This window comes from Anser anser (genome assembly GCF_964211835.1).
Source record: "Anser anser genome assembly, chromosome: 1".
Taxonomy (NCBI): domain Eukaryota; kingdom Metazoa; phylum Chordata; class Aves; order Anseriformes; family Anatidae; genus Anser; species Anser anser.
In genome coordinates, this window is record NC_139720.1 from 148,002,338 (window position 1) to 148,027,127 (window position 24,790).

The following is a 24,790-nucleotide window of genomic DNA, read 5'->3' on the forward strand; positions in this document are numbered from 1 at the left end:
GAGACTGGCTGCTCGCTGACAAGGTGAGGAAAAGCCTGGCATCCTTAAGGGAATCTGACATACAAATACCGTGTGAAGACGGTAATGAAGATTTAACTCCTCAGCCTCCCTAGTGCCTGTCCCATAATGCTTAATTTTGTGTGCATGAGCAACTGCTTGCTGGGCATGGATTAGGATAGGATAGGATAGGATAGGATAGGATAGGATAGGATAGGATAGGATAGGATAGGATAGGATAGGATAGGATAGTGAAGTAAGGGTATGCAATGATCATGCTGTCATCCATTTTCTCGTTCCCCCTATGGCCTTTATTAATACACCAACACGAAGAGGTACCCGTGTTGACTGACTGACCTCAAAGCTCACACCGCTCGGTCCATGACTAAGATTTGAGGAGTGACTTGCAGTGTTATTGGTCTCTGGGCCATCATGAATGAAATTCCCCCAGGAGGTCAAAAATGTTGAGCCTGGCCCCCACTGAATCATCACATACTTTTAGGAAGTCATGTTTTCTATATCTGGTTTTCATAACGCACATCTGTATTGTAATCTCATCCGGACTCCTTCGCCAAACAGCTAGTAAAAATATGAAGTTGGAAAGCATGTTTTTAATACACACAGAAAGACATGTTTTCCCCTGACTGCCCAAATGGAAACTCCACTTACCCTACGCTCATCCTGTGATGCATGCATTTCCCATTGCTGGCTTCCCTCTTGCCCTTTCTACTTTCCCACCTTTTTCCCTTGTATTTCTGTCCTGTCCAAGGGCTACAAAATGAGGCTGGAATGTGAATCATATATTTCCAAGAAGCATAGAGAACTTGCTCCATGGGTCAATTTTTCCATTTATTTTTCAAAAACGATTTCTGAGCCCTCCCAAGAGCCACATGTGTAGGGATGTCTTTCCAACACGCAGCTGCTCATTAATTCCTGGGAGAACCCGTAACACAAACAAAACTTTCAGTAATACAGTAGTCTTTCCTTATTGAAGCTTCACTTTTATTTGATCAAAAAGAAAAAAAAGGAAACAAAAAACACTTGCAGACATTCAAAAAACATTTTCAATATGCTATTTTGATCAGCTACCCAAATAAGCACACATACTGCATTCTGGCTGCAAACCTCAAATGTGGTGACAATTCGATGCCCACGTGAGTATAACATTCTGGGGAGGGGAGGGGAAGGTTTTTTTTCCATCCCTCCTGTTCTCCAGTGTGGTACCAACCCCGTTGTGGATGGGCTGGGTTTTCCTACAGCACCAGGAAAGGAGAATTGCACAAGTGCAGAGCAATAATACAGAGAAAAAACTTCTTGATTTCTGCTCAGAAGGTTCTTTGCAAAGAGCATCCTCATCCTTCCCACTACCCACAGGCTCTGCTTCATTTCTAGGTGTTCAAAACTTTTCTTTGACCCCACAGTGGTCTGTGAGTCCTGTGGGGAGTAGGGGGGAAGAGCTAAGGAGAGCAGAGGCAATACCTCTGGGAAATTCTTTTGCATGCACAGGATTTTTGGCTGAAAAACAAACAAAAAAATTTTTGCCTGACCAAACCCAGCTGCATTGCTGCAACACTCTCTGTGCCATTACCTCCAACCTTCCTAAGATGCACAAGGCTTCCTGGCTCAGCTGAGGTTGAAGATGCTCTTATGGGGTTCTCAGAGCACAGGAGCACCAGGGGCTTAGAGCCCTGTCACCATCATTCGACTGCCGCCCAAGCTTACTGCTCACAGAAATAAACCCAGAGTCTGCTGTCACTTACACGATGTGGTGAGAGGCCTGGGTGGAGGGTGGCAACCCAGCAATCCCCCTCAGAGACGCAAAACCCCCATATGATTGTTTCCTGTGGTGTCCTGCCTCGTCAGTTCTCACGCTCATCACAGAGGGACTTTGCCTCTCTGCTTCTAAACTATTTTTGCCTGTCTTTAATAGTACAGGCCATTAGCTCAATTACTGCCTCGAAGTGTGTATGTTCAGGGAGGGGACCCCAGACGCCTTTGGCCAACACAGGCTTTTAGTTTAATTAAAGGTAAGTGCACAAATATAAACAGCAAGACATGCATCTCAACAACATTTCAGCACTCGCAGTTTTGCTCTTTGCAATCATCTGCTGCAAATTTCTCAAACGTTATTTGATGTTACTCCTGGTTTTCAAAGGCATCCAGCAAGAAATGCTGGATGCACTCTGACCAGAGCATCCAAAGGTAGCTCTGCGAGTCAGCAAAGCACAAGTCGCCAAAGCCAATTATACACGGGAAGAAGTACTTACAAAAGATGCTGAAGGGTGCTCGAAAGGAAAAATAGACCATTGGAAAGCTAAAAACAGCCATTGCTGCTTATGTAAGTGTTACCTAATTGTTATTTCTTCCTAGAAAACGGCACATCAGGGCCGTCTCTTGCCTCGTTACAAGTGTCCTCTTGATGAGGACTCTTTACAGCAGCTGTGAGATTTGTAAGTGTTGTTTATTATCACCACAAAAGCTTGACTGCAAGGATCAGTGACAGATTTCGCCGGTGGGAATATGGATGGTACAGCCAGAGACACGCTGTCACTGCTGTGGGAGATACAACACCTTGCTAATCTGGTATTCGTTTCATAATAGAAAATTCCCTGTGAATACTAATCGCCACTTGCAGTAACCACACATCAGTACTCTAAAAGGCAGCCACTGCAACCTGAAGAGCTACCGGTGTTTTTCCATACAGAGGAAGCCCCAGGCACCCTGAGGAATACTGATGGTGCACTTTGAGAGGCTGAATTCTCCTTAGAAGAAGACTCCCAACCACCTTCTTTGTGGAAACTCTTTTTTTTTTTTTTTCTTTTCTGAAGCATTTAGTTGGTCTGAGGAAGTTCTCAGGATGTTGTTCATCTTCCTGGTATCTGACAGCTCAATTCTCAGCTTGTGTATAGGTGTGTGACCTGCAAACTTGCTGTTAGCTACATTTGGTCCTGTGATGTGCAGGAAAAAAATAGTAATAATAAATGAACGAAAGAAACAAACAAAAACCCAACTCTGCAGTGTTCTGCAGAGCAATAGCCAATGCACCAGCCACTTCTCTACTGGTTGGCAGACTGAACTTGCTTTGTCTCTACTTGCAGCTCCTATGTTCTTCTTTCCCTCAGTACTCAAATACAAAGTAAAATTGTGTCTGTACCTTCACATTTAGGAGCTGGTTTGCTTTAGCATATAGCCTGGGGGGCTCCGAGCTGCTGCAGCAATGATTGGTGGTCTTCAGAGCTGGGCACTGGAGCCAGAGAGAGAAGTCTCTCTGAGCTTCTGAGCTTAGGTGAAGGCCCGAAAGAGAGTTTTTCGTGCTGGAGGACAGACATCTTTCCTTGAGAGGCTTGCACACCGTCTGGTCATGCACTGCTGTGGCTGTTTGAACCCCTGGGACTGGGTCAAACTGCAACAAAAAGCTGAAAATAATCAAGAGAGGTATGATGAATACTCAGCCCCCTCCTCCCCACCCCTGTAACTTCTGTGGGGTTGAATCCGACCTTTCTTTGCTGAAAGTTGCTTCATTTACACACATATGAAAAGCCATTAGATACTCAGAAGTCTGCATTTCTCAGCAAATTTTGTGCAGGACATCTATGCTGCCACTGAAATGCAAAAAGCTATTGTATGAGGGATATTTCCAGAACAGCATTAGCTAAGAGGATCGCAGCTGGAATTACTTATAGACTTATTCTTTGACATGTAAAATGGTTTTACCACACGTAGATATTATTGGATAACTAGTGACTGAGTGGGGCAGAGCATCAGGGGTCTACCAGCCCCTATTAGGGAGGTCCACAGCAGACAAAATTATAATGGTCTAACATTGACTCTATTATTTAAGTATTTTGGTGGGTTGATTTACAACTGCATATGGATTACAGCTATGACAGTGATGGTCAATTTTCCATCAACATCTAATAAGAAGATCCTTGCATTTTTGCAAATAAAAAAATAATCATAGATCAGGAAAGATAACTATCCTAAGGCCCACTTGACTGTGTCCAGGTGTTTCTCAGTTGCTCATGAGGCTGCTGGTAATGAGATGTCATGTAGAAGGAAATGATTATAAAGATAACGCTATCATAGTTTCTGAGAATAAAATTATTGAAAAAATGTTGCTGAGAAATATGAAAATACAGCAAAACAAGATGCTTGTTGCAGACACAGTAGAAATGTGCAGCATTGTCCACACAACGATTGCTATGGCTTACTGGATAATAACAGCAAAATAAGTTGCATACTTTTCCTAAGTTCACACGTAGCTAAAATAAAATTTCTCAGTTGAAGAAACATCTTCTGTATTGTGGACATTGAGCTAGACTTTCAATGGAGAAAAAAATCAAACATCTGGATGAAAATGTATCATTTTCATAACTACTTACGCAGCAAACCATGGAAATACCAAAAAGTTGCTGATAGTTTTCAATGCTACGCATCCCTTCTCAGTTTGATTGCTTTGTGATGGGAAAGACCAGTATCAGAAATATTCAAAATATGAAAATGAAATTTAAATTAAATCATTTGAATGTTGACAATGTATCAGTGAAATTATTCCTGTTAACTTGAGGGGACATTTATCTGCAAATTAACACCAAGTGAGAATTGAGTATTTCCCCCAGTATTAGCCATTTGATTTAATCTGTGACCTGCAAAGTATGCCAGAGAGAAGTCATTATTTGATCTTGGCTGTTGCAATCAAAGTTTCTTACCTTCCAAAGGAATTTAAAAATAACATGAGCTATTTCAGCCGATACCTTGATTACATGCAAATACTGAGACTTATCTGCACAGAGGGTTATTGCTGTACCCTGCAGTCGAAAGGACCTTCAGCCACTCCTGCTGTCAAACCCAAGCTTGTTTTTTCACAAAACTTCTAAGTTTTCTTTGAGCCCATGAGTCTGAAAAGCGCATGGGGAATACGCGTGCAGAAGGCTGCAGTGGACAGCAGTGTCCTTGGGAGCACAGCATGGAGTTCAGCACTCCAAATCTGGGAACTTACAGAAAGGGAATTTGCTGATCCGACCTAGACTCAGTGTCCTGGCACATTTGCATTTTGAAATGGTATTTAATTACAGAAACTTAGGACTATCTGTGTTCCCAGAAAACTCCTGCCTTATTCCATGTAAGGAATGGATATCTCCCATTGCATGGGCAGCTATAATCCTTTTCCTAATCCTTTTCCTTTTTACACCAAATTATGTCAACATTTTCTTTTTTTTTTCCCTAATGATTTTTGATGATTGTTGATAATGATTTTTTTTAATGATCCTAATGATTTTTGAGAAACCCTTAACAGCAAAGAGATAATTAAATAAAATAGACAATGTCCTTCACAGCTTACACTATGCATTTACAAGAAATGATTGTATTTAAATGCCTGTAATGATAACTCTGCCTGCTGATGGTGGAACAGGATAGTGCTTGAGACAATTGTAACGAGAGTCCTTGCACGAGTCCCAGCGCAGCAGAAGGCCAGCAGAAGGCTTGCTTTCACTTGTCAGAGCCAGGTAGGAATGTAAAATTATGGTATGCAGTGAGATGACATTCAGATATAAGCCCGAAAGCCTATCCCTAGTCAGCTAGGTATCTTCACAAGCTCAATAGGGATGGGGACAAAAAGGGGTGGAGGGTGGGGAGAAGGAAGAGGGAGTTACTGTTCCCTGAGGAATTTCAAGGTTCAGTTAGAAGCACGGCACTCACACAGCCACAGGAAATTAAACAACACCAGCATGAATTTAAATTGCTTTCAGCACACTGCCTATGACCATTCAAGTAGATAAGGAAAAAAAAAAAAAAAAACAAAGCCATTTAGAAAATACTTTGTCAGTTCGAATCACAAACACATTTTCTGAAGTTGCAGCCTGACCTAAGATTCATCAAGCAATTAGCCAGTAGGAACTTCTCATTTGTTTCATTCAATTCCACTCCATAGGGTCACTGCTCTGTGAGAGTTGCTCACTTTTCGCAAGGACATTCCTGTCTCTGTCTTAGGAACGCTTCCTAATGTTCAAGTATTGTTTTCATATCACCTCTGACATCTACTTTTGCAGTGTTTTTCACATCGAGGGCACTGCCACATCATTTTTCTTCCCTGCTGTTCCCAGCACTGTCACTTACAGCCTTGAGCCTTCTCGTCTGACTCAGCTGGAGGATGGCAGCTGAGTGCAAAAACCCCTCTGCAGAGTTTTCCACGGGTAATGTTGATTCTCCAGGCAGCTGTGGTGGTAGGCAGCAAGCTTCAGAGCTCCTTTTTATAGCTGCTCATATCAGTATGCTTTGACTCCTGGGGCCACAGTCATACTGAGAGTAATCAAAACACTGGCGTGTTCAAGACTGCACGTGGGTTTGTAGCTTGTCCTGCCAGCTAGCAACCTGCATCAGTGTGAAGCTGTGAAGCCTTCAGGGAAGAGAGGAAATTATTATTATTATTATTATTTATATGTTTCTGTCCTTGCTATACAGCCTGTTCTAAAGTTCAGCGATTGCTGCTGGAACAATTCACATGAGCAGGTTTAATCAGGCCCACAGAGTAGTTATGTAAGCATGACGCAATTTGCTGGGACAAAAATATGGAGCAAGTTCAGCATTTCATTACCCGTCCAGAGACTCAGTCCGTACGTAGGCTGGAGGTTGACTAAACCCGGTAGGTAGGTGGTGGTAACACGAACCAAAGGCGTCAGGATGTGATGGTGGCATTCCTTAACCTGGCCAGATGGACGAGCTGTCTAGTCCTGCAGCACATTGTGCCTAGGCGAGAAGATACTCCTCCAGTGATTAATATATATACATACATATATATATATATATATCTTCACTTCTTAGTGGATGTTTCTATATTGCCAAATTTGCTTAATCTAAACTGTTTTCCCTGAGCAGGGAATAGCAGTTTTTTCCCGTCATATGAAAGTAGCTCAAGCTAAATGAATGCAGAGTAGAGCTCCAGCAAGGCAGGGTATGCTTGCATGGAGTGGTTTACTAAATACAGACACAAAGATGAAGGTCTATACGATAAGCCACACGAACAAGGGAAATGTATGCTGTGAGTTTCATCGCTTACTTAGGATACTGGAACATCCAGTTACCAGTAAGAATTATCTTTTTGTGCCTGTGTGTGTATTTGCTCATGGCAAAGGAGTAGCAACATTGTCTGGATGCTTTGCCAAGAGCTATTGCACTCTTTGGTGCGTGCAGATTGCATTACTCTTTTTTGTTCTGCCAGCGTTGGTATTAGAGAATCCAGCATTAATGGCCACAAACTTGTATGAGCAATACATTCTCTGAGTAGCAGCAATTTAAATTTTCATTTCAGAAATATATTTTTATTCCAAGTACCTGTTTCCAGATACTTAAGTATTGTAAAAAGCCTGTTCTCTGAGATGTGTGTTATTCTTCATAGCTGCTTGGTAATTTTACCTATTTATCTTGTTACTTCCTTAAACAGTCTGGACAGATCTGTTCTGTTACCTGAGTTCACAGCATCTCACAATGAATTGACATAAGCCATTTCGGTCATCACTCTTTAGATGCTAAAGAGATTCATGTAGTTCAGCACAGTATCATTATAAAATACTTCAAACTCTGCTTTAATACTCAGACACAACTTCCTAACCACTTGCTATGCAGGAATCACTACTCTTTTAATACTCTTAATTAATACTCTTTTAAATACTCTTTACCACATGGGGTTTCCCTGCTCTGCTCAAGGTGAACTCATGATCTCCCCTCAGCACTCTTTCCAAGGGACGAGACCCTCCCCAAGGGTCCCTCCAGGCTGGATCACCTTCCTATCCCGCTCCCCACTCCCTCCACCCTGCCAGCTGAAGAGGCCCTACCTTGCATACCCCCTGCATAGCAGGTCTCACTCATGTCTTCAGGAGAAAACCTCTAGTTTTGTTTCTTACAGACTGGAATACATAGCAGCAACCTTCCCGATCCCAGCCACGATGCAGCTGTAACTGACACTTGCAAAACTTCTTTCTCCAAGACCCCTCTCAGGAGCAGCTGAAGGAGCAGACAGCTCAAAATAGCTCCTTCCAAATAGATATGTAAAATGTGTTTAATGTGAACATACCTGACAGCATTTGCTACAGGCCCAAACTCCCCCTAAGTTTGAAGTATTTTATGATAATACTGTGCTGAACTGCGTGAATCTCAAGAGGAGCTTGCATCTCCTCTCAAAGCATTGGCAAACCTCACATGTCCCCTCCAATGCTTCCGCCTGTGCTATTTCTGAACAGGGGTTTTTAACTGTTTTGTGAATAGCTAGGGTTTTTTTAAACTTCTCGCCTGGATTTGGAAAAGCAGACCTGCTGGCCTTGCTGGGAATGGTGTTTCTCACAGGTGCTTCTCAATAAACAGACTCACCAGTGCTGTCAAAAACAGTAGGTGCACCATGTCCTCGGTCCTATCGCACACTGCTTCCCCCCGACAGTTTGTTATCATTGACCTCCTGCAGCCAGTGAGAAGAGCCTTGGGACAGAAAAACGACACATTTATGATACAGAAAATAATATATTTCTTCCATTCTCTGACAGATAAAGAATCCTTGTGGCTCCTTCCAGGATTTCCTTCCACAAATGTTACTGAAGGCTTTCTGTTGATGACCCCCCCAGTTCTGGCCTAAAAGCAGCAAGGGGTTTGGCAGTAGCATGTGAGAAGCAGAACTGTGTTTCAGTGCTGCCGATATGCCAAGCACATGTGGTCCATTTCCCAGGTCTGGTCCTGCACCGCTGTGGCTGTTTGAGCCCCTGGGACTGGGTAGCATAACGCTACCTACGACTATTCCTGATAAGGCTGAAAATTTTGCTGGTGTTGCTATTTAATAACAACTGCTCTACAAACACAAATATGGAAGTGTTCCTCGCTAAAATACGGGGCAAGGGCAATACAGGCGAGTGAAGCTGTGAATGCCGCAGCGCGTGAAATACTACTCGGCTGTGTTTATCTGCCCTGCAGTGAGCAGAGCTAAATGCCTAGCCTTAAAGGGAAGTCCCTATTTTAAGGGCTTACTCTGGCGAGCAGCGAGATGAGAATTTCTACCAAACGCATTTGCCATAATGTAAAAATTTCAGGGATAAGGGTCTGGATGCAAGGGGGCAGGGGGAGGCACATCAGGTTCATTCCCCATGTGCCAGGCACTAGTCAGGAAGGTGCTTCTCTGAGCTGAATGTCCCAAAACTCCCCTCCTGCACTGCCACTGCCCCTGTCAGCAGCTCCCTTAAAGTAGGGATCAAAAGTCACTGGTATCAAAAAGTCACTTTCCCGCTGAGCAAAAACGAAGCACATGAAGTTTTCAGATTTGAGATTTTATGCATTTCTTTCTTTGTATGCCTTTAAAAAAAGACGCGATATGATCTGCCCAGAAGAGAGCAGCATTGACACCCTGTGAAGGACAACCAAGGTATTCTCTTGCCAGACAGGAGACTGGTTCACATTATCAGCCATGATACTGAGATGAAAGATTCTTCATAGGAGCTACCTGAAGTTTAATGGGAGCCTTTTTGTGAAACCAGCATACATCAGAGCGCACCACAAAGCTGTTAGACTTGCATCAAAGCAACAGGAACTGTCTAAAACATTTAAGGCTTGCTGACGGTAAAAATGCACCGTGGCATACACAAAGGCTGTCCTTGATGTGCTGCAGGTGTGCCCGTAATTAATCGGAGACGTAACCTGTTGTTCATGGGGAATTTTTGACGGAACCACTTTAGAAGGAACATGCGCAACACAGCCAGCCCTTTTCAGATGAACTACAACTGAGTGCTGCGGCTTTGGGATTTGGGGGAGCAAGGCGAGGGTCCCTTTTCCCATCGGTGGGACAGCGTTTCCTCCTTCTAGTCCCAGCTCCTCCAAGCGTTTTCTGAGCAGCTGTGGCCGAGTGTCTGGGCAGAGCAGTCTGCGGAGCACACCCCTGCCCACCCTCAGCCAAGGCAACGCTGGCAGGGTGTCAGCGCGCGGGCTTGGCAGAGGCGCCGGCGGCTCTGCCCTCGCTGCTCTGTAATCAGGTTCCAGCCCTGCCAGTACTCCGGCGTGCTCGTGACGCCGCACAGCCATTTTCCGGGGACCATCCCCCTGCCAGAAAGGTCGCGCTCCTGCTTTTGCCCAGAATTTTCCATCGGATTTCACGAAAAGTATTGCGTTTTGCTGAACAAGGGGGAACTTTTACACGCCTGTGACGGCAGATGACACGAGTACAAGGCTCTGTGTTTTTTTTCCCTGTTGTCGGAGCCCAACTGCATCCACGTTGCTGTGTGGGTGACTGCCTTTGATCCCACACAGAGGAGGTAGCTTTCTTGAGGAGTGTGCTGGGAAGGAACAACTGTTGATCTCCCTCCCGAAATCCCATCTGTTGTCTTCAGCAACTATGACTTGCTGGCTGGACTAGATAATGTTTCTCTGGCAGGAGCTGTAATTTTCCAAGTGCTCGCTTGGTGCAAAGTCAGAACTTGATTAAAAAAGGACAAGCAGGAATATAATTTCCCTCTCTCCCGTCTGTTCTGCAGCGCGGTACGAGTTATGCTGCCAGCAGCCAGACAGTGCAGAGTCTGTGTGAGTTTTGGGGTTTGTTCCATGCCTCAGAAGGCGAGGAGCAGTATGCTAATGTTAGAGGCGGGTTCAGGAAATAGGGAAGCCTTTCTGGGTATTAATATTTGTGGTATTATTACTCCGCATGTCTTCGACGATCTGCCCCCCTAGATCGTTAGTTTGAGGTGGAAACTAAGTCAGCAGGAACTAAAGTTAATCGTATTTCAATGTAACAAAGCACTGACTGTACTTCCAATGAGTTATTTGGGGAAATAAAGTTAAATGGAAGGCTGTATCAGAGCCTGAGGAGTTGGGGAAAAAATAGCTCAAACCAACCGAGTGAATTCGAAAACTAACACAACCGCCTCTGAAACATTTCCCTTGCACTGAGATCTTTGACAATTTCTCAAGAAGTCACAGAAATGTGAAATACACCCATCCAAACAGCACCAGATCAACATCTGTTTGTTGCAGTGGGATAAAGTGCACCGAAGACAAGAAGACTGACTTTTAATGAGGTATATCCACTCCAGCACCGAGTCCTGATCAGAAGCACTAATGCCTGCAGACACTTAAGCGCACATACTCCAAAGGAAGGGGGGCGCATGCAGGGACCTTCCCCCACAACCAGCCACCGGGCGCCGCCGCGGGACCCCGAAATGGCGGCTGGCCGCGGCGGACCCTCCGGCCTCCGCAGGACAGGGGCTGCCCAGGCAGCGCCCCGCTCGCCCTCTGGGGGTCTCCACGGAGCCGGGGACCCCCGGCAGCCCCCGTCCTGGCATGGGGGCGGCCGGGGCAGAGCCCGGCCCCCGGCACGGGAGGGAGGCGGGTCCGGGCGGCCGCCCCCGCCCCTCAGCCGGCGGAGCCGGGCCGGGCAGCCGGAGCTCCGAATGGGGCGGCCGAGGCGGAGCTGCTCGGCCTGAGGAGAGCCCGCCGGCGGCTCCCGGCCGGAGGGGGCCGAGCGCGGACGGCCGATGGCCGGGCGAGAGGACGGCCGGGACTGGGCGTACAGGTAGGGCTGGAGGGACCGCGGCCGGTTCGGCTCGGCGGTGGGCGCCGGGGCCGGCTGCCCGCTCCCCCCGGGCTGGCCCGGGCCGGTGAGCCCCCTGCTGCCGGCTCCCCGGGGGGCAGCCCTCGGGAACGCCGCTTTTACAACTTCCCCGCCTGCCCGTGTGCAGTGGCAGTACGGTCACTTTTGGTGGTGTGCTTTGTGTTTTTTTTTTTTTCCTTATTTTTTCCTATTTTTTTAAATTTTTGGACCTGGCCACCCCCGGCGGCGGCGCAGGTGTGCGCTGGGCGAGGCGCCGGCACCGTCCTGCGGCCTCTTCCCCTGCCTGCCTCGTAAATAAATCTTCCCTTTCTGCCCCGTGCCTCGCCTCCAGGAAGATCCCCTCAGCCTGAGTTTACCTAAGGCTGTGCCACTGCCTGTCCGGGGGCAAATTCCGCCTCTGAATGAAGGGAAGGCGTGATGCGAGCCTTCCCCGTGAGGCTCTTGCCAACTTTTCTGCCTGTTTGATCCCCGGATCGGCAGCAGGTGTAAAGCGGTCAGGGGAGCTGCCCCAAATCTGGTTTCCAAAAGTGGCTGGGTGCATCGAGACGAAATGGAGTCGGGCTGGCGGTTCTGAAACTCCGTCCCTGGGGGTGTTCAAGGAGAGGTTGGACGTGGTGCTCAGGGACGTGGTTTAGTGGGTGACATTGGTGGCAGGGGGGTGGTTGGACCAGGTGATCTCGGAGGGCTCTTCCAGCCTTAATGATTCTGTGATTCCACCAGCTCCACGTTGCCCGAGATAACATGACCTCCTACTGAAAAACTGGTGAAGATGTTAAGATAAGCATTTCTGATCCTACATATGCAGAAGGTAGCTGGCCACAATGACTTTTTTTCCCGAATTTCCAGCTTCTGACCGTATTTCAGAAACAACCCCTTTAAAAAATAATCTTTGTACCATGGTACTACCTCTTTTTGTTGTCATTTTTCTGTGCAGAACTGCGTGGAAAAGTGAGTTTGGTCCATATTTGAGCTTTTGTGCTATGCTTCTACAATGTCAGTTCTCTCTTTTTAATTGTTTATCAGTGTTATGGAGAAAAACGCACCCTGGACTTCTGTGCAGTGGTAATTTGGGTCAATTTTGCACACACCAGATCCTTTGCTCTAAAAATTCTTTACTTCTAAAACGAGTGAAATCTGTAAAACTGACTGAACGGTGCATATTTAAATTCATTTACTTAAGCAGCTTTGATATGCTATGCAGAGTGTAACAGTCTGCGTAAAGTGTTTGTTGGGAGGAGAGAGTTTTGAGCTGCATTTAGAAATAGCATCTGGAAGTTATTTAAAGTATAATTGACTTTTTTTTTTTTTCCTCACTTGAAGGTATGTAGAAGCAGTTGTACAAGAATTCTTTTTTTTTGTTTTATAGGGTTGATCCATATGGATTTGAAAGGCCGGATGACTTTGATTACGCATCCTACGAAGCTTTCTTTTCCAGATACCTAGTGGTACTCACTAGAAGAGCGATAAAATGGTCCAAGCTCCTGAAGGGGAAAAACAGTATACAGAAGAGTTTAAAAGGTGAGCTGTATGTTTGCTTACAAGTAAAAGAGCATTATGTTGGAACCGGTATACGTTATGTTCAGTTGGTTTGGGTTTTTGAATGTTGAATACTGTTTTCTCCTTCAAATGAAAAATATTATTATAAACAGTAACAATACGTAAACGAATGCCCTGTTGTTAGGGGGATCATTGATTTGATTTACAGCTTACAAAGGAGTAATCCTTCTTTGGCATACACTGTAATATCTTATTACATCTGTAACCCAGAGATTATGGCCACTGGCACTTCCAGATGCTGGTGTACAGCTGTTTGTTACATTGCATTCTGCTCTGTGCTCTCTCTGAAAAGACGTGTGATGATGCAGAAGGCATTGTCTGGAAGCCCCGGGATGGGGACGTTAGGTCTCTACCAGCAGAGTGGGTATTGACTCCTTGGCGGTTTTTAGATCGCTGAAATTTTCTAGTTCATTTTATCCTCCTTTTGTAAAACGATGTTCACCTCGCTGCTAGAAGGGTGTGTATGGAGAGCTAAAACTAAGCGCCTTACAGATTGAACAAAGCAAAAATTAATGCGGGAGCTAACGCAGCATTGGAGAACATGCTGATGGAACAGTTTATGGCCAGTTCAAAAAGGAAACATTACTAGAGATTTTCTTCATCTTACAAGAGAGATGATAGGGAGAAATAAATACATGGAGGGAATCAGAAGGGGACGGGGTGTTGTGAGTCTGAAGGTGTGTCCCCCCCCCCCCCCCCCCCCTTCTTTGGGTTGGTTGTTTTTCCATATAGGCATCAATTTTTTCCCTTTGCTCTCAATTACGTTATTCAGGTTGCTTTCTTTTAGGAAACCTTTTGGAGTTCTCTATGTTAAAGAAAAAGTGAGTAAAACAAACCAGAAGTTAATGCACTGGCTGTAACGTAGCTGAATGTTCAAAGCTCTGCTTCAGGTACGGACTTTGAGTGCTGATTCTGGCTGTTTTTTTTCCCCTTGGCATCAGGAATGGAACGATAACAAGCGAGACATTTAAAGTGGAACAGTGTATTTAGTGCAAGGATGTCAGTTTTGAGGCTGAGGAACACCAGAAAATGTAGGTTTGAGCTACAGTTGCTAGATCATATGCTGCTAACTAGAAAGTAACTACTGATACCTTCTTACTGTTCTTTCAAAGATAAAGAAGATTTTTTTAGGGTGTTCATTTTTAATATAGTAGTAATCTCCAGTATTCTGAGTTATTTTGTAGTATTCTAAGGATTCTGAGTTATTTGCAGTATTCTGAGGATTTTGAGTTTCTGCAGAATTTAGTGTTCTAGTTGTGGAAAAAAATAATCTTGGGTTTTAATTCATCTTCTTATTTTCTTAAAATGGGTGAACTGTGACGGGTGAAACCTTTAGTAATTTGTGCAAGCTGCTCACATCTCTCTGCTCTTGTGTAGCCTGTTCCAGCCTCACAGACGCAGAACGTTCCTGTGACAGAGCAGTGTGAATGCCTTTGGTCGTATTTCAGAGGCGAAACTTTGACTAATTCTCTCAGCTTGTCCACTAAGCTTCAGTACCAATAGTGGTGCTGTCCCTCTAGACACATAATGATAACAACCATTTATGTCATGTTTATCTTCCCAAACAGGCTAATGTGTTGTATTTTTAAAAAGCCTGCTGCGGTTTGTGAAAAATGGGATAACGTAGATCCACTGAGTGGATGCAGGCAACAGCTTTGGCTGTAGCAAGCCCTTGCAGGCTGGTGTATCATCTTTGATGCTAATTTTTGCTAAAGGTACTCAAATCTGCATTCTCATGTATCTGTGTAATATATAATGTGTAATTATAAGGAGAGCGACTGGGGTAAGTAGCGTTGAGGAAGTGCAGTCTGAGTGTAAATTTGAAGTTGTTACAATAAGCCGCCCTCACCATCATCAGCTGATACCTCAGCGGAGGAGAGCAGCAGATGAACCTGTACAACTACTGACTGAAATACTTCCCCTCTGATACCAGGATTCAGACTGAAGCCTGTCAGTTCTGTGAAGCACAGAATTAATTACCTAAGCAGTTGCTTCGGTGTGTGCTTTATCCTACAAGATGACCCTGCAGGCCCTTGGGGAGCAGAAGGTCTGCTTTGTGGGGTGCTCGCTGCCTGGTAAGGCACTCCAGCACCTGGCTTCCTTGCTCTGGAGCTCAAACCTCTGGTTCTGATCGACTTTCCCTCGGCTGCAGGTCAACCACAAGCTAGAACTGAGAAATGCTTGATTTGCTGCTTTTTCCCCTAAACCCAACAGGTGTATCTGCAAACCCCTACCCGTTTGAGTTCTGCTGGGGCCTTTTTGAAAGGTGCCCTGTTGTGTCTAGCTGGGGGAGAGGTGCTGTACGTGTGACATCTCTGCGGCTCCACACCCACTTGTCTCCACACGTAGAGGAGCTCAGCGCTCCGGCCCAGCTGGCCAGGAAGAAGTGATGACTTGTGCTAATTTTCCAGTTTGGAAATGTGGCGTGTTCACGTGCTGCTCACGTTAGCCTCATGCCCATGTGCGGTATGGACGTATGTAATTCTGGTCTACTGTAAAGAAAACTAATTAGGCTACATTTTAACAAGGGTAATTAAGCAGTGTATCCTGTTTTTCTGGGTCAGAGCCTTCCGGCAGGGCAGGTCATGGGAGTTTTGGCTGATAGTTCCTTTTGCTCGTTCTCCAGTCTCTTCCTTTGTGCTATTTTGTGGTGTTGTGTTTCCCTTTCTGCCGTTGTTATCAATGCTGTCTCCTCTGCACATGAGAAGTTCCAGTTGGCGTTTGGTCGCTTACCTCCTCTCTTTCACAGGATCTCAGTAACAAAGAAGATAGAATTATTGCTTTCATCCGCTTGGCCGCTGTCTTTATTGGGACAGTAGGCAGGCAGGCAGACAACCACAGGCAGGCAACAAACTGACATAATTACCCAAAGGAGCTTAACTCTGACCAAAAGTGTGCTGTGTAAGAGAATTGGGCTGCAAGTGGATTAGTCAAAATGTTGGGCAGCAGAAGGCACTTTCTGGTCTTTGAGGCTGGTAAAATCCAGTGAAAGGTGAAAGTGGTTGTCGCAGGAGCACATCTGTTCCTGCCCAGATGTTGGAGGAAGGAAGGAGCATCTTGGGAAGTCAGTTTGTACGTCTGACAGTAACTTGAATGTTTACAGCACAGGTCTGTTTTGTTTCTTCTGTGATGTACGCATAAAACAAAACCTTCAGTTCTTTGTTGGTATGCTGCTTTCAGCTCTGCCGTAGAGTTTTTTCCAGGGTCCGAGTTACTTTCCTCAGCATTTAATCGTAATTGTTACGTGCAGATGTTTGTCAAAACCACACTCTTCTAATATTTTAGGCAGGATAATTTTTGTTTTTACATGGTGTTTTCCTGCATAACTTGGTCTGTCCATGGTGTAGAGTGAAACAACATTAAGGGGAAGGGGAAAAGGTGAATACAACTTTAACTTGAGGTAAAAACCTCAAGAATTACCATATCCTGTGTTAAACAATTTGCTTAAAAACTGATGTTTCGTGTTTCGTCTATGAACAGAGGCAAAATTTTGATGTAAAGATATTTCTTTATCACACGCTCCAAAACTTAGACTGTTGCATGCTATGGGAGAGCATCTGGGTGCAGGTGCTGAGGGCTCGGTGGTTTTCAGCAGTGCTGCTTCTGAGATCAAGCCGGTGGTTTACAGTCGGGTGCGGACGTGTGATTGAAGACACATGCACAATCCGGCTTCATCTGTGAAAGCTTCTTAAATATGACAGTGGGAGGATATTCTGCTGTGTGGGATGTCGTTGTGGGCTTTCTATTTCCTGAAGATAATGTGGAAGCGCTCGGGGCAATACGAGCCTCTGGCTGTCCATTGTCATGTGAATGATGACACTGAGGAATAATGAGTGTACTGGGCGCTGCAGGGCTGCTTTCCCCTTGTGCCAATGTCAAAGGCCTGTCCCCACTTCTGTGAATTCAATGCGTATTGTTGTTGGATGTGGTTGCTGGCTGTGCTTTCAGAATTGATAGTTTTTCCAGGAAAAAAAAAATATCATCCCAATTTGTGTGTTAAAATATGATAATCCGGTGATTTTACCCAGTGTGTGTGCTTCTAGGAGCATTTGCGGGCTCATCTGAACATGTCTTCGCGCTGGCTGAAATGGGGCTGCTTCCTTAGCTGCATTCCTGTGCTTGCTGTGCCCATCTATAGGATTTATTGAGCATCAGAGTTCAAAATCTTGTAAAAAAAAAAAAAAAAAAAAAAAAAAAAAAGATGAAGTGGGGATTATCAAACAGAAACGAGTGAATTATTTCCAGTCTGTCTAGAAAAAGGTTGCAGTTAAAGTTACTTTACAGCTGGAACAAGAGAGGCCATTACCCATAGTATAAATCCTCATGGGAACGCTAAATAAGAACTGTACCCTGAAGGCCAGGTGCTTATTGCAAATGTGAAGGGTAGGAACATTTTTTTTTTGAGAGAAAGTGCCAGATTTTAGGTGGGTGGAATGCCCATTAGAGATGCACAGATCTCTCCGTTGACATTGGGAAAGCAGTTTTGGCTCCTAAAGGATAGGCAGCTAAAAAGAGGAGGAAACGAGGCATGTAGAAGGTCGCTGGCTGAGTTGCTGTAAACTCGTTTTGCTCTGCTGTTTTTAAGACCTTTAATTCAGACACCATTTATCATGAGTTACAGACCTATGTAACTGGATAAAACCAGGTTAGGTAATGATATTTTGTGCAACTACCAAGAATTCCCCACTCTCATTCGAGTCCCATTGAATTCGGAGAAGAGAAGCTGGTGCTTTAATTGTCGTTCATTCAGTAGTAAATGTCTGATTCCTTTGTCAGTTTCTTCTCTCTGGAAAAAAGCAGAAGTTCGGCTGTCTTTTTGGGGTCAGAAGGGGTAATGCTGATGTAGGATTATGTACCGATGAGCAGCATTGGTTCCCTTATTAACATCTTTCATTCCATTCCCAGGAGGAAGCTGCTTTGGCTGTTATTAGCCTGATGCTTCTTCCTGCAATCTTGCATCCTAGTTATTCACACTGAATCATCTGCTTAAAAAAAAAAAATAAGACGAGGATGCAGGAGATAACAGCTATTTTAGATCTGAAAAGATTTCCCCAGTTATTCTGGGACAAATCATCTGCTGCCCTCTCACATTTCCATCCCTTCTAAATGAGTTTAGACAGTAGCCACGTATTTCATACTTCTGTGCCTGCTATGGTTTCAGTGGTTAGGTGCTAAGCTGAAATCCCAGTGTTAGGTTAACAGAGCCATTTATGCTAGAGCATAATCAAGCAAACAGTGGTAACGCGTCAGAGGCCGTTAGGGAAAGAAAAAAGTTAATGCTTGTCTGAATGATAAAGGACAAAGATCAAGGATAAGCTTTTTGGTGTTCGTATCTCCAGTCAGAAAGTGGGAAGGATTCAAAATCCTAATGAGGCAACAGAGGACTGAGAAAAGCATGGGTCTGGAGATCAGCCTGGGGCGTTTGAGTGGCAAGTATTTAGGCAAGAATCAAAAATAAACTGTGTAGCTGAGAAGAAAATGCTTATCCTAAGTGGTGGTATAGGGGAGAAAGCCTAATAATCTCTAGTCAAGAGTTGTCCTGTGACTTATCAACTTTCTGTTGCTCATTCCAAAAGAAAAACGTAGCTGGAGATGTTTTCAAAGCAATCTAACAAACAAAAACTTCTTGTTTTGCAGTGAAGAGATACATCAGAAAAGGCATCCCCAATGAACACCGTGCGTTGATCTGGATGATCGTGAGTGGGGCCCAAACCAACATGGAGCAAAACCCTGGATACTACCACAGGCTGCTCGAAGGAGAGAAGAATGACAAGCTGGTCGAAGCAATCAAAACAGGTTATTGTCCTGATAATTAAAACTGTGTTTATCTACTGTCCTATATCCTTAAATTGTTAGAGGTCAAGTTATGTCATGGAAGACTTGGGTTTCTGTAGTAGTGGTTTAAGCGCTGAATTAGCATGTAAATTAGATTAGCCATAAGCTCTTTAACAGCACAGATCTTTCCAGGTTCTTCGTGTGGTCAAAAACATAAGGAAGATTAGAATTTTTTTGGAAAGGAACAGAGAACAAACTAGAAGGCGTTGTTATGTCATCTCCTAGGTGAATGATGAGTTCTAACTTTGTACTGTGAGACCTGCCTTTGCATCTGTTTCTCCTTATTTCTGTCCCAAAAGGACCTGGAAGAGCAGCAGAGATGGTTGAAGTTGTGGAACAGCGTCTGTGTAAGGCAGATGAATTACGCTTGCATCTCAGCTCGAGGAAAAAGATTGCTAAGGAAAAAGTTGCTGATAGACCTAAATGAATTATAAGGGGTGTAGAGAGGGTGAATGGGGAACAATTGTTAACTGAAGCAATTTGTCTAACAAGAGCTAAGGACACTGAATGAACTTTGCCATGCTGTGGATTTAGAAGAGCACATCACTGAATTGTGGTGCTTGTTGCTGGAGGGTGCTGCTGAGGTCAAAACCATGAACTGGTTCAAAAAGGAATTTGACAAACTGAGGGGTGGAGAAATCTGCTCAGGACTGTTACAGCAGTATGGATGTACCCCCTGATGCATGAAATCACTAAATGTAAATCCTTGAAAGAAGGGAAGAGTAGGATGGTAAATAGCACTCTCCTACTAGTCCAGTTTCTTATACTCTTTGTACATTGACTAGTGGCCAAAAATGGGTGACAAGGTGTTAGACCACCCCGACCTTGCACTGGCCCTCTGGGTGTCTGAAAGAGGCAGGGATGGGAGGGACGGGACAAGTAAGTAAAAGTTCAATGTAACTGGTATTCGTCCCCACATTTTTCAACCTGCTGCAGCAGAGTTTTTGCGGAGAAGCTGTTACTGCCTGGATTGCCCGCTTGCTGAGTTGAGAGGTAGGACTGTGCTTTGGACAAGCACGATGCTGAGGCTGTTACGTAAGAATGGCAGGTGTGGTTGCTGTTTTCTTTTTCCATCTTAAAAAAGCCAGGTAGTTAAAGCTGGGATTTTACTGATTTTAGTTGAAGTTGGATAATCATTAGAACTCCTTTTGTTTTATGCCAAGTTCCCCTTCCACAGCAGCACCGTGGGCTTTTGAGACTACACGCCTTAGTAAGGCATTTTGGAACATAATCTCTCATGTTCCTGCAAATGAAGACTAACCACAAATCTCCAGGTTCATATCCCGCCTAGGGATAGACACAGCAGAGCTCTAACTTTATCTATACAGAGGGAACTAAGTTGAGTTTCTGTAGCCATCCTTACTAAGAGCCTGGAGAAGGAGCAAAGTGTATTCAGTGCAAAATTCAGAGCAAAGTTGCTCTATAGTTGCTGCAAGTGGGAGATGCAAGCAATTTCTTTTCTGAAACTAGACCATAGCACAAGTGGTCATAGCATGACAGCAGGAAGCTTTTCACACTGGTTATACAATGAATTAAAATATTTCCGCGGGGGAGGAAAAATAATGTCAGAAGCTAAAGATCTACTTTTGAATTACTGAGGAACTAAACTTTTGGAAGAGCGACTGCATGGATAGGTAAACTGCAGAAGAGAAAATCAACAAGGAGCAAGTGAGGGAAAGGGATGCAAGAAAAATGGGTTGGATGGGAAAAAAGTACGAAGAGGACCTCAGACTTTGAGAGTGATAGATTTCCATTCAGAAAGGAAGCAATGATATAAACATATGAGGGTTAGGAGAAAAGTATTTAAGATGAATGGAAATTTTATGTTAATGAACTTAATGCCCCTCTTGACTGTACAAATTTTATCATGAGCTTCAGCTGAGGACTGTTTTAGTGTAAATTGTTGTCTGAGTTCATTTCTGCTTGTGTTGTTTTCCCATCATAGCAGTTGTTTTTAACAGTAAACTAAATTAGGATGTGGAATCTTGCTGCCATGCACTTCTTGGGTCTGCATTTTCAGACAATTTTGCTGTATTTAATCATATATCCCGGCTGTAGAGTAATAGCCCAACACAATGCTGCACTTTAAAAGCAAGAGAATAGCAACTGTGCTTTTTTTTTTTTTCAATGAGAGGGACAGGAGGGCAAGGCCAACTTAAGACTTCAAAATCCCTTGTAAAATATTTAAGAGCCAGTTACCTGTTTCTTTTACATGCCCAGAAGCTCCAAAAAATTTTTGTTTCCATTTAGAACTTATTTTCAATATGGATATGTCTTCAATGGGATGTAACTAAATTAAAAAATGCAGGTGGACTGTACAGAGAAATGGTCTAATTTTAAAGAAAAATCTGATTAGTAATAACAATAAATCTAAACTATCCTTTGAATGATTTCTTCTTCATCTTGTTGTTTCTTAATTGATGGGCTTTATTGCTGATTTTGTTTTATGACACTTGCTTTTGGAACACTTTTGGGTTTTATTTTTGAAGAGAAACGTGGGAGAGAAGACTTCTTACTTTAAACATAAAAATAAAAACCTAAGGAATGCAGGTCTCTGAAAGTTGATGGCAATTTTCATAGTTTAGTTTACGTACATATTTAGAAGGGAATATGTTTCTACTGAGCTTTGTTGTTCATGCACTGTTGTAGTAAAGTTCAGTTGGACAAGTGGTGTTGTCCCAGTAGATGTGGCTGTCCTCCTGACACAAAGCCTACCTGCAGGCTACAAAAAGGCCTGGGCGTTAAGTTAATGTAGCTTCTTTGCAGTAAGTCCCCCTTCAACCAGGCCATTTTCAGGTAAGTATGTAGTGTGTGCAAGTCTTCCCGTGTACACATGCAGCTAATATCCATGTTTTCACTTTTTTATTTTTTTCCCTTTTTTAAATCTGCTCTCACAGAGGCGCAAACAACATCGCTTACTGGCTTGGCTCTGGTCAGCAGCGGGGCCCTTACCTAACATGGGGCAGCTTCTAGATCCTTCTCACAGAAGCCACCTCTATGGCCCCCTGCTACCAAAACCTTGCCACGTAAACCCACTACAGCATTTCATGAGGGGGAGCTATATTGGTGACAAACTTGGGGTCTGATATCTGAGAGTCCCCACGGCCTGTGCAGCACCTCATGACCGCTGGCCTGAGGGCCTAGCTGTGTGGGCCGGGTAGCAGTTGTGGGATCATTCGTAATAGGTTCAGAACTGTAATTCAGACAATAGCCAACTATAAAATCGACTCTACACTTCAGACAGTGAACATTTTACTCTCAGAGCACGAATAAGTTTCTCTGAAGGCGGGTTGACCTATTCGTGGAGGTTGGGAACGTTCTCATGAGCTTTTCATGGCATTTAGCCATGTGGAAGAGCAGTGTCAGCTCTTTGGGCTCTGTGTTAGAGAAGTTAATCAGGTGGTGCCCAACTGCTACCTCGTCTCCTTGTCTGTCTGCCAAAACAGTTAAAGGAAGAACTGGAGAAGGAAAGTTCATGGTGATACTTCCTCAGAATATTTTACCTAGTGTCCAGTTATCTGTGGATTGGGGGACTTCCTGAGTCATGTCATGTTTGTAGTTAATAGCACTGGATAGGGGGAAAAAAATCACCAAAAACATGGTGTTGCTCCTTTTTCATCTCCTTCAACTTGCTCGTGATTTTGCAGATCATTGTGCTGCCTCACTCATAAGCATATCCCTCCAGACTAAAGAGCTTTAATCCTTCTTGCCTTTCTGCGTATGGTAGCCATTTCATTCCTGTGATTGTTGTCATTCTCTTCTGTGTTCTCTCCAATTCTGGTATCACCTTTTGGATGTGAAAGGGACTGGGATTTATGCAATAACCAAGATACAGGATGCTTCTGAATTCCATGCAGTGGTATTATCATCTCCTTTTGTAGAAAATCCTATCCCAGTTTGCTTTCTTGATTGCTGTAGGCTATTGAACTACTACTTGAAGCTGGGTGATTCAGGCTTGATTTCTCTAGTCTTAGTTGATAGCAAACTTCAACATAACTTTTTAAAACAAACCAAAAAAACAAATCTCCAGAACAATTTCTAGTTCTCATTGTTACAAAGTAAAGCTTGAAGATAAGTCCTGAATATCCAATTATAACAAATTTAAAATACCCTTTATGTATTTTATTTTTTCAAATTGTAATTGATGACGTCCAGAATAATGAGATTAGGGTTTCACTGGAGTTTTTGTACTTGGCAAAAAAATAATAAAAAAATTACTTGCCTGGAATCTGTTCAGAACAGAAGCAAGTTACAGACTAACAGTAGTGAAGAAGTGTGATCAAAATCACAGAAGTGTAGGGGTTGGAAGGGACCTCAAGAGGTCATCGGGTCCAACCCCCCCACCAAAGCAGGTTCCTTAGAGCAGGCTGCCCAGGTAGGCGTCCAGACGGGCCTTGAATATCTCCAGAGAAGGAGACTCCACAGCCTCCCTGGGCAGCCTGTCCCAGTGCTCCGTCACCCTCACCGTGAAGAAGTTCTTTCTCATATTGGTGCGGAACTTCCTGTGCTCCATTTTGTGGCTATTACCCACATGGCGTATAGCATGTAAATAAATAAATAAATAAATGCTTGTGTAATTTATCGGGCATTGTGTCTGGGAGTGGGAGGCCCATCGATACGAAGATAAGTACAGAAAGGGTAGGGTAGCAAGTTGAAGAAGTCTGGCTTGTAGGCACGCCTGGCTTTTGAAGGAACCTAAACGTGAAAAGCACAAGACTGATGCAAAAAACATTAATGGAGTGCACATTTAAATCTCTTTGCTCCAGAAATAGCATCTACATTTCTAATTTAGGGTTTTAAAATAGATTATCTCTTTCCACAACTGAGTCTAATGTGGATTTCTGCCTATGTTTGTGTTGCTGAATGAGAGGTGAAAATGCCGCAGTCCTCTGGAAGGAAAGAAGCAAGCCAACGGTCTTCTCATGCTTGCTGCACAGAGATAAATCAACAGGAGAGGAAAGCTGTTGGTTTTGTGTTTCACAGCAGCATAACACCGCCACCTCCCAGTACTGAAAGATCATCTGAAATAAAAAGCTTTTGGGATTTAATCTGAGTGTACTGCAAAGAAACAGCTAGTCTTTTCTCTGTGGCCTTCCTCCTGGCCCCATGCTCCTGTGCATAGCTTGGATCTAGTCAGCAGGTCTGCACACAAGATTGTCATGGTTTTGGGGTTTATCTAGCAGTAAAAAGCACTAACTTTGATTTCGCTGCTCAGTCCATTCTGGTGATCTTCTTTCTCCCAAACTGGAGTAGCTTGAGGTTGTGTTCCTTTGGCCGCTAACATCTGTTCTAACAGAAGGAGGTAGGTGAGTGGAGAGCAGGTCAGCTCTGAAGTGTGGATGGGGAGAAGGAGGTGTTCAGCCATCCCTGTTGTGACAGCTGTAGTAAAGTGGGGTCAGTGCTCAAGTCAGGTACATCTGTCTTCATCTGCCTCTGCCGTTTGCTTTCAGGCATCTCTGGCACAAGTCCGATAAAACAGCAAAACACATTGGCTCGTGCGAGCTTGGCGAGTGGGCTGGCGCTGCTCGGCTTGTGCTTGGAGGAGCCTCAGAGCTGTAGGAGGGGGGAAAATGTGCAGGTGGGAGCAGAAGGGGAGAGTGGAGAGGGGAGGAAGGAGGACTGCCTGCTCTTGCTGCTCTATGCTGACGGTAATGATCTGACAAAAGAGGGCTCGTGGGACTGAAAGGTTTCTCCCAACCTTAATCGAAAATCATGCTCTGTAATGAGAAAGCAAGTAGGAGCTGATGCTCTAAGCCTTAGGCCTTCCCCAGTTTGTGAAATTAAAGGTCAGTTCTGCTTCTGCTCCGTGTGTAGGGGACTTCTCCT

The 24,790-nt window shown here is 44.3% G+C and overlaps 1 protein-coding gene and 1 long non-coding RNA gene across 2 annotated transcripts in view; one reads left to right on the forward strand and one right to left on the reverse strand.

The window, feature by feature from the left end:
- Nucleotides 1–845: 845 nt before the first annotated feature.
- On the reverse strand, nt 846–6,245 carry LOC310892862. The gene is made up of 3 exons (XR_014578527.1): nt 6,115–6,245; nt 3,152–3,413; nt 846–2,945 (listed from the first exon to the last, which is right to left on the reverse strand). It is a non-coding gene; the product is annotated as an uncharacterized lncRNA (long non-coding RNA).
- Nucleotides 6,246–11,351: 5,106 nt separating this feature from the next.
- GRTP1 (growth hormone regulated TBC protein 1) overlaps nt 11,352–24,790 on the forward strand; it is a 43,704-nt gene continuing 30,265 nt past the window's right edge. The window contains exons 1-3 of the mRNA XM_083834824.1: nt 11,352–11,533; nt 12,939–13,090; nt 18,767–18,925. Of these exons, the coding sequence (XP_083690950.1) occupies nt 11,496–11,533; nt 12,939–13,090; nt 18,767–18,925 (349 nt within the window). The 5' untranslated portion in view covers nt 11,352–11,495. The remainder of the gene's footprint in view (nt 11,534–12,938; nt 13,091–18,766; nt 18,926–24,790) is intronic.